Raw genomic sequence first — 9,835 nt, forward strand, 5'->3', positions numbered from 1 at the left:
TATCCTCTTAATGTCTTAAAATTAAAGTTTTGTTTTAAATGTATATATTGACCTATTTCTAAATGAAAAGTTGTTGTTTGGAAATTAAAAATACACAATTCTGGTAAAAAAAACCTTTTTTCCCCTGAATTTTAATCCTTTAATTTGGTTGCCAAGGTTGCTTTTCTAAAGATGACTGAAATCAAGCAAATATTCCCCATATTCCCCATGCATCTATTATTATATTTTTCATTTTTTGAAAAAAAGTAGAGCCCATGTGTGCATGAGTTGTGTTCTTATTACTTTAGCTATCTCACTATTCACAATACTTTCTTTCTCCACTAATAAAAATTCTTATTTCCCTGCCTATCTACCTGTCAAATATTTTTTACATCAGCTTGATAATTGTCTTACCAAATATTTGTCTGTTTAATTCTTGGATGAGCACCATCACTGACCCCCACCTTTGCTCTCTCATGTTATGATGCTCATATCTATGCATTGGTTTGAGTGTCTTCTCATCATGTGCCTGCCTCTGGCAACACAGCCTGTGTTGGTTATGTTGGTTTGTGGTCGTGAAAGAGTTTGAAAGTGTTCATCTTCAAAGTGTTAGAAAATGCTATTTGGTTTTTTTGAAAATTTTATCTGCGTCACAGTTTTTGGTACAGTTTTACCTGAGCATGCAGGTAATTTTACAAGTGCAGCACCTGTGGCAATTGGAGCTGTCACTAGATTTGCAATGCAGTGTTGTTTCTGAGGATGGTGAGAGGGACGATTTTATCATGGACATCTTTGTGACTCCTGAAGGAAACAGCCAAAGACACAGATTCCACAAGCTGCTTAACCACAAAGATAACTTTGCTTGGTTTTGTTTGACAGCATCAACCTCCATTGGAGAATGATGCTTACTAGGTTCATTTGGAGTATATTAATTGACATCATGTCTTGAATAAGAAACAAGAAATCCTCTGTTGCATCATTAAAAAGTTGAAGTAGAGCAAACCTTTCTCAAAGACTGTTTCTCCTATTAGCCACCTGATGACTGTAACAGAGAATTAGCAGTAAGAGAAAGTTTGTTCCAGCGTACTTGATCTACCAAGCCCTTGGGTAAAAATTACACAGGGTGAAGGATGGTGAACTTTATTGTAGTTTTAATGGGGCCTGTGAGGTTATTAGTGATGGAACAACTGAAGTGGCTCTCCCAAGAGGCAGGATCAGAAAATCCTAGCATGGTTACAGGAAAATAAAGGAAGGAACAAATGCTTTCACCAAGCAGCTCCTTTGATATGTCCTGTCACAGAAAGGGGCCAAGTGCTGGCCCACACCGAGACCTTTTCAGGCCTCGTGTGCCTCAGACTTCTCTCTGGTCAGTGTGGGACTTGCAGAGGAGACCTCCAGGCTCCCAGGATGCCTGGGCAGAGGTGTATGAGCCTGGCCCACACATCACTGCTGTCCCAGCCTTGGTGCCCCCCTGCCCTGTGGTCCCGGGCTCAAGCACTGCTGCTCTGTCCTGATACACAACCCTCACCTTTCATGGCACCCTCTGGCCCAGCTTTGCCCCTTATGTTCTCTGCAGTGAATAACAGCAGTCCCAAAGATCCCTGCACCCCTACTGAGTGTGATCAGAGTAGGAACAGCTAACATAAAATCATAGAATCACAGAATCACAGAATGGTTTGAGTTGGGAGGGACCTTAAAGACCATCTTGCTCCACCACCCTGCCATGGACAGAGACAGCTTCCACTAGACCAGGTTGCTCCAAGCTCCATCCAACCTGGCCTTGAACACTTCTAGGGACAGGGCAGCCACAGCTTCCCTGTGCCAGGGCCTCACTACTCTCACAGCCAAGAATTCCTTCCCAATATCCCATCTAACCCTTCCCTCTGGTAGCGGGAAGCCATTCCCTCTCATCCTGTCTCTCCAGACCCTTGTTCAAATTCCCTCTCCAGCTCTCTTGGAGCCCCTTTAGGCCCTGGAAGGGGCTCTAAGATCATGTGATAGATCCACATTTTTGCAAAATTCAAAAAAATAGGGTCTGCAAACAAAAACTGCTACTGCAGGTGATACCATGTTCTGAATTTCAACATCCACCATCTACCCTTGCAAAGTGAATAAGAAGCCATCTGCATCAGCTTCCATGTCTCCCATTATCCTTCCAAAGATGGCCCACTTTATCCTCTGTCTTCCTTTTATTACCAGCTTAGAGGTTGTAGCCAGGTGGGGGTTGGTCTCTTCTCCCAGGCAACCAGCAGTAGGACAAGAGAGCACGGTCTTAAGCTGTGCCAGGGGAGGTTTTGGTTGGATATGAGGAAGAAACTTTTTACAGAGGGAGTAATCAGACATTGGAATGGGCTGCCCAGGGAGGTGGTGGATTCACTGTCCCTGGAGGTTTTCAAGATGAGACTGGATACGGCACTCAGTGCCATGGTCTGGTAACCACGGAGGTGTTGGATCAAGGGTTGGACTGGTTGATCTCTGAGGTCTTTTCCAACCTGGCTGGTTCTATGATTCTATAATTCTATTCTATGATACAGTAGAACTGACACAGTGGCTACTTGGTGAGAAACCAGGGGTATCCCGTGGGGAAGTCAACAGGCAGATTTTGTATTTTTGAGACAGATCTATTCCATCTCATGTCAGCAATCAAGAAGGATGACATTCAGCCTCTGCAGCTCCGTAGGGGTCCAAGTCACTGTGGCAGAAATTGGTCTTTCAGACTGTTTTGTCTACACTCCCCTCTAGCGGTGTTTCCGTAATACAACACCCCCTCGTGATTTTGGAGGGACTTCACTTTTTCTTGTGATCTTTGAATTTTCCCTTGCTCTTATGACATTTTTTCTTTTCGAGGTTCACCAAGCAGATGCAGAGTTGTGCTTTGCCAAGAGATCAAGCTGTTTCTGCCCGGCCTTGCAGCCTGAACACCGACTAACAAATTTCGGTGGACCCGACCTTCTTAAATGCCAGCTGGGAGGCTGCGGTACAAAATCAGGACCTGGAACAATCATCTCGCTTATTTGTGATACCACAGCTAGGAGGAAGAAGCCCTGTGGAGAAAGAAGATGGAGCAGCATCTCCAGAGGACACCTGAATTAGCCTCACAGGCATCTGCCTGGCACTGAATCCAGGCCCTAGTCAGGTTTAGATGTCAACACAGCAGTGCTGACTTGGTAACAATGATGATCATCACAGTAATCTCTAGTTCAATCATCGTTCTATCTATCCACATAATTCCATTCAGGCCCAAAAAGTGATCAAAGTGTAGGCTAAAAAAGAGCTAATTCCAACCAGAGTGTACGGGGAAAAGAATGGTTATTTATGTTATTTATGAGGCTGATGACAACAACCTCTCCAAGGCTTTTGTTTGCTTGATTATCCCCTGGGGTGTTTCACTGGTCTCAGCTCTGAAAAGGATTTTAAGGAGTGAAGGGGTAGGAGGAACAGTCCCTACCTGATAGAATGGCAGAGCTGGTATATTCAGTTGGCTAAATAAAAAAAAAAAGGAAAATCTGAAAATTATTGAGGGGACAACACACACGACATGTTTTTGCAAACACAGAGCTCTAATCTTCTTCTTTTTCCCTTTGTTCCCAAGAAAATCAAGATCTTCATGAAAATAAAGCTGTATACAAAAACCTCAAGAAGTCAAAGAGCTTTTACTTGGATTTCAATGTTCCTGTGTCTTCAGGTAAGAAACAGTGCTGAAGGTTTTGTTGACTGACACAGAAACAGGCCACACTTCCACCATTTTCAGTGGTCAGATGTTAGAAAACTAACTAAAAATTTGGGGTTTGAATGCATGAGAGTTTAAGGGAAATTTTAAAATTAGTTCTGTGGAAAGAAGTGTGCAAGTCTTGCAAAGTTACACTATTGTATGAGGGCAGAGGAGCAGAATTCCCCATTCCCCTGCTGCCCACTCTGTGGGATCAGCCCTGGACATGGAGGGTTTCTGGGTTCCAGCACACATGGCCAGGGCATGTCCATGAGCTTCTCGTCAGCCAGCACCCCCAGGTCCTTCTACCCGGGGCTGTTCTCCATCCATTTCCCCTCAGCCTGTGTTTGTGCTGGGATTGCCCCTGCCCAGGGGCAGGACCTTGCCCTTGGCCATGTTGAACTTCATGAGGTTTGCATGGTCCCATCTCTCCAGTCCAGCCAGAACCCTCTGGATGACATCTCTTCCCTCCAGTGTGTCAAACACACCACTGACTGACTGATCTGTAGCTCCCTGGGTCTTCTTTGCTTCTGCTTTTAAATGTGAGGGTTATGTTTCCTCTTTTCCAGGCAGTGGGAACTTCACTGGAAACTTCACTGGATTGCTACAACCTGTCAAATGTGGCTTAGACACTTGTTTCCCACAAGATGCACGGATGTGTCTCGTCATCTCCCATGGAGTTGGGCACCTTCAGCCCCCTTGGATGGTCCTGTACCTGATCCTCTCCTCATTCTCCCACTCCTGCCTTTGCCTCCTGTGACTCAGGCAGTGTGGATGGAGCACTTGCTGGTGAAGATCAAGGTAAAAAAAGCCATGGAGTACCTCATTCTTCTCCAAGTCCCACATAACCAGATCTCTTTCTTTCCAGAGAGGACCCACATTTTATCCCCAACATATATATATAGAAGCTTTTTTTGTTGCCCTTGGTATCCTTGGCCAGGTTTAACTTTTTTCAAGGCTTTAGCTCTCCTAACTTGATCTCTGCCTGCTCAGACTCTTTTTCTATATTCCTCTCAGGCTACCTGACCTTGCATCCACCCTCTGTTGTCTCCCTGTACCAGTTTACCCTTAACCACAGTATTGTGGCTAGTTTGAGCACTGATTTTTTTTTAAGAAAATCCAGAAAAAATTCTTCAAAGCCCCAGGATTTTTGGAAAATCAGATTTGTAAGGGAATCTAGAGAATGACAGAGGAGAGGAAAATAAAAAAGAGCACTATGACAAGCAGTAGGATTTATCTGAACTGTATTTTTCTGATTGAGCACCTGGCTAGTGAAATCTCTCTGATTTCTCAGTGACAAGAAATCGGTCCTTTCAAAAGATTACTTACTCTGTCTTTTTTAGGTGAATTAAACTCCTTAAATTTGTTCTACCTCTTGACAAGAATGAAGGATGAGACAATTGCAAAGTGCTTTTGTTTGTGAGTGTTTCAGGGGTTTTTTTGACAGGGTAAACATATGTGGAGGATGGTATACATGTCCTTCATACTTCTTTTCATTGAAGGAAGTTGAATTGTTTTTCAAATAAGATTTGAAATGTGTTTGAAATGCCAAATTTGAATTGTTCTTCAAATAAGAAAAATGTCTGCACAAGAAGTCAAGCTATATACCTATAAATAGTGAATATATAATATACATCAATGACATCAATACTTACTAACAATGCAAATACAGCTATGTCACTGCTGGAGCAATCTGACCAAATATTTATTTTCTTCACAACAGAAATGAATATGGCAAAACTTGTGACAGCAACTTGATTTTTAATTTGCTTGCACAGGCTGGAAACATGCTAGAAAGCACCCTTGTGCCAGAGAAGAAACATGGACATCAGTTCAGTTGCAGGTACTCCTCTTAGTACGTGGAGTAATAATTAATGTGACTCTTGAGTGTGTGAGAAATCTTTTTGTAAAAATTACATGACAGGTCTGGTGATGCAAAGACTTTTTTACTCTTGGTTTCTCTATTCTGTGAGGAAATTTTCGTTATTTTCCTAACTGTAGAGGTCTTCATTGCTGGTAGCATTTCCTGACTTAACACTAGAACAAAAGTTATGGCAAATCAAGAGTGGAAAAATGGAACAGTTGTTACAGAGTTCATCCTCCTAGATTTTGGGAATGGCCCTGAACTGGATTGTTTTCTCTTCCTGATGTTTCTGTCGATCTACTTGGTGACCATAACTGGGAACACGTGCGTCGTTGTGCTGGTGGTGGTTAACCAGCACCTCCACACCCCAATGTACTTCTTCCTGGGCAATTTGGCCTGCTTGGAAATCTGCTACAGCTCCAATATCTTGCCAAGGATGTTGCTCAGCTACGCAGGTGGAGACAGGCGCATTTCAGTCAGGGGGTGTTTCACACAGTACTATTTCTTCGGCTGCCTGGCAGGTGCAGAGTGTTACCTGCTGGCCGCGATGTCCTACGACCGGTACCTGGCGGTGTGTGAGCCCCTGCACTACCCATCCCGCATGGACACCAAGCTCTGCCTCCGCCTGGGCGCTGCGTCCTGGGTCAGTGGCTTTCTGTCCAATTCCATACTGACGTTCCTGATCTCAAATTTGGATTTCTGTGGGCCGAATGAAATCGACCACTTTTTCTGCGACTCCTTCCCGGTGATGAAACTCTCTTGCAGCGACACGCGGGTGGCGGGATTTGTCACTTCTGTCGTGGCAGGTGTGTGCTCGCTGCCTCCATTCCTGTTGACCTTCTCATCCTATCTCCACATCATTGCCACAGTCGTGAGAATTCCTTCTGCCACTGGAAGGAAAAAGGCCTTTTCCACTTGCTCCTCACATCTGATTGTGGTGATTCTTTTTTACTGGTCAATAGTAGTTGTCTACATACTCCCTTTTCACGATACCCACATACTGCCAAACAAAGTCTTCTCTGCTTTTTACACCATTCTCACCCCCTTGGTCAACCCTCTCATCTACAGTCTGAGAAACAAAGAAATAAAGAAAGCTCTGCAGAAGCATATGAGAAAATTGCTGGCTTTCTGAAGGCCGCTTTCTGTAACAAAAAATAAGGGGTAATGATCCTTAATGAGTTACAGACACAATTACATTGCGTGTGAATGTAGTTAGTGTGAATAAAGCTTGGAAATATGTAGGTGTATCTCTTAAAAAAATATAACCAGAGGAACAAAATGGGTAAATAATCTTGCTATCAGTGGGGGGGGGTGGTCTGGGGAGAGATAAAGAATATGCGGTGTGCACTGTAAAGTAAGCAAAATAAATCTATGAATGTCATTATATACATATTATTGGATTTGATATCTTCTTACCAGTCTGCTTGCTTGCTTGCTTTTTCCTCACTACAGCTGAAACTCAGTTCAGAATAAGTTGAAACACAATTTATAGCAAATAGACCATTTTTTATTAATGGTATGTTCAGGTTACTTTTAGTTTTAACACCCACGGTGTATCTGTTCAACCATAGACTCTTTAGCTGAAGGACACGCTGCTGCTGATACCTGCCTCATAATAAAAAGAGACAGCTGCCTTCAGAGGTGATGTACCCATCCTCAAATGTCCAAAACAAGTGGTCTGTTTTGGTTTGGGGTTCCTTTCTGTCCACCAAAACTGACCTGATTAATAATTCAAACAAGGCAGCCAGCAAAGAGTGTTTTTGTCCTCCCATTATCTTCAAATGGAGATTCACATTTTGTTATTTACACTTTAAATTTAAATGTTAACCCAATCATTGTTAACTTTATTGCCACTACTCATATAAGATTAAAAAGCAAAAATAAAGTCACCTTCCATTAACTTAAATTGTTTGCAGTTTGCTACCAAGGGAGATGTTTTGCCTTCTGAGTATATCTGGTAATGAGTCCAGAGAGGGATTCCTATCTCAGGAAGCAATGCAAGATACCATGTAGTTCTAAGCAGTTGAACCTCACCCCCTTTTTGGGATTCTACAGGAAACTACTCACAGTCCTGATGTGCTGCCCAAAAGGCAAAAATCACGAACAATGACTCAAATCTAAGCTGGGGGATGACACTCCAGCAAGTGTGAGAAGTGTGAAGGAATGTGGGAAAGCAGGGAGTTTCCCATAGGGCAAGCTCTGCAAGGGAAAAGATATGGGCAGGGGCTGCAGTAGCAGGCATATTCTGTTAGATGCCACATATCCAGAGCATATGGACACAGCTCTTGAGACAGAACAGCCCTGAGAGGATTGGAGCACCCCAGGAGATCTCTAGTTCATCTTATCCTCAAAGCAGGGTCAGCTGTTGGGGTGAGACCACATTGTTCAGTCAGCTGGGTCTGTCAGAGGCTGCAGAACCTCCCTGCATGACCTACTCCACTGCTTGACTGTCTTTAAGGTCAAAAAGGTCATATACATGGCTTCTCCACCTTCTGCACCACCTGCAGCTTCTGCAGCAGCCCAGTTCTTGGACCCAGCAGTGGCTCAGAGGTGAGAGGTCCCTTTCTCTGAGCATGGCCCTTGTACACACTTCAGTACTACTCCCATGGGGCAAATACTGATGGTACAAGGCAGAAACATCTCAGTAGGGTTGTCAGCTCTTGGAGACAGTCATCCTAGGACACAAGAAGAGGAAAGGGTTTACCCAAAAGATTGGAGTGACAGTTGTGGCATGACACCAGCCCTCCAGAGGTCCACCCCACCTTCTTGTGCCCATCAGAAACAGGCTCTGAGAGTGAAGAGGGAGGAAGTCACTGCCAGAAACCCAGAGCGAAACGGGCTCCATGCCAAGTAAGCAGATGGGTGACAACCTTAGCTTCTCCTCAAAATGAGGAGCCACACAGCAGCGTGTCCTCCTTTTGCCCCCTGAGTCTGGCTCTCATGGGGCTGGTGGGAACACACTGGTGCTGTTTGTGGTAGATATGAGGTGTGTGATGTGCTGAGTAGCTCTGGTCCCAGAATTTATATTCTCTTCTGGATTTTTTTCCAAAAATAATAAAATCTCCCACTGACAGCAGTGTTGCAAGCCAGGCCCCCCAGTTTGTGAGAAACTTGTGCAAAAGTCCACCCACCTTCCTTAATATGTCCCCATTAGGATACTTGCCTGTTTTCCCAAAATCTTGTGTACAGATAGTAACATATGACAGGTGAATGGCAGCTCCTTCCAGGCTGGCCAGAAAATAGAAGATTCCAGATGGGCTTTGTCTCTGTCATTGAAAACTGGGAAATAAACTCTCCAACCAGTTTGTTGGGTTAGGAAGCCAACATTTCTTTATTCCACACACTGGAATAATGCACACCCAGCAACCAAAGAGACCAAGTTGTAGCCATGAAACTAATACATACTCACTACATTCCTATTACATATTAATTACATTCTTGAATACATGCATATATGATAATTATTTCTGTGGACTTATTTAGATATGAGCAGGGGTCTTTTGAGGGTCTTTGGTGGTCTTTGGGGAACATCCCATTCCCCAAATTTCCCTTTTATTGTTCCAGATCTCCTAATGAGTATCTCAGATACGTGATCAGGTCATGATGCACTTCTCTTACCATTCTTTGCTCTGGCACTCCGTCTTTGTTCTCAAAACTAAGACATATAAGACTAGTACACATTAGTTAATTAATTAATTAATTATAAGACATAAGACTAGTGCATATTAATCACTGATACAGGTAAATAAGGGAGCATTATCTGGGACAAGACTATTAGTCACAGATATAGAGCGTTAACACAAAGCCACATTAATCTCTGGTATTCATACCAGGCACTATGTGGTAACCATGGCAAACACTCTTGTGCTAAAAGTTAAAAGAATTTTCCAACATCTTCCCCCGCTGCTGCGTAGAACCCTTTTTAAAGAAATTTGCCGTGTTCGGTAACGTCTCCGTTCAGCTTTCAGCGGGGGGACGTGGAGCGAGTTCCTGGGAGAAAGGCAAAGCTCCGACAGCAGGTCGGACAGCCGCGCACCACAGCGGTTCATCCGTTGTCACCCCTCGTGAGGGGACAGCGGGGCTGTCGCGGTCACCCCGCTGGGTGCGGGGCCACCACCGTGCCCGCGGGCCCCCCGCGCTGCGCGTCGGGCCTGGCGGGGCAGGAACGGGGATCTTGACGGCAAAAAAAGCCGGTAGAGTGACAGCAGAGTGGCGCAGCGGGAGCGTGCTGGGCCCATAACCCAGAGGTCGATGGATCGAAACCATCCTCTGCTAGTTTTTTC

General features: G+C 44.3%; 1 protein-coding gene and 1 non-coding gene across 2 annotated transcripts; both read left to right on the forward strand.

The window, feature by feature from the left end:
- The first annotated feature begins 2,791 nt into the window (after window positions 1–2,791).
- LOC113998791 (olfactory receptor 5B21-like) lies at window positions 2,792–6,937 on the forward strand. Its single transcript, XM_027741802.2, has 4 exons — window positions 2,792–3,146; window positions 3,572–3,664; window positions 4,258–4,489; window positions 5,412–6,937. The coding sequence occupies exon 4, from the start codon at window positions 5,740–5,742 to the stop codon at window positions 6,682–6,684; it is 945 nt and encodes a 314-aa protein (XP_027597603.1). The 5' UTR covers window positions 2,792–3,146; window positions 3,572–3,664; window positions 4,258–4,489; window positions 5,412–5,739; the 3' UTR covers window positions 6,685–6,937.
- A 2,818-nt stretch (window positions 6,938–9,755) lies between these two features.
- On the forward strand, window positions 9,756–9,827 carry TRNAM-CAU. Its single transcript has one exon. It is a non-coding gene; the product is annotated as a tRNA-Met (tRNA).
- Window positions 9,828–9,835: the final 8 nt, after the last annotated feature.

This window comes from Pipra filicauda, unplaced genomic scaffold, assembly GCF_003945595.2.
Source record: "Pipra filicauda isolate LSUMZ 115617 unplaced genomic scaffold, ASM394559v2 scaffold7_size6619720_pilon, whole genome shotgun sequence".
NCBI classification, from domain to species: Eukaryota; Metazoa; Chordata; class Aves; order Passeriformes; family Pipridae; genus Pipra; species Pipra filicauda.

Coding starts and splice junctions, on each gene's coding strand:
- LOC113998791 (XM_027741802.2), top strand. CDS start 5,740: ATGGCAAATCAAGAGTGGAAAAATGGAACAGTTGTTACAGAGTTCATC.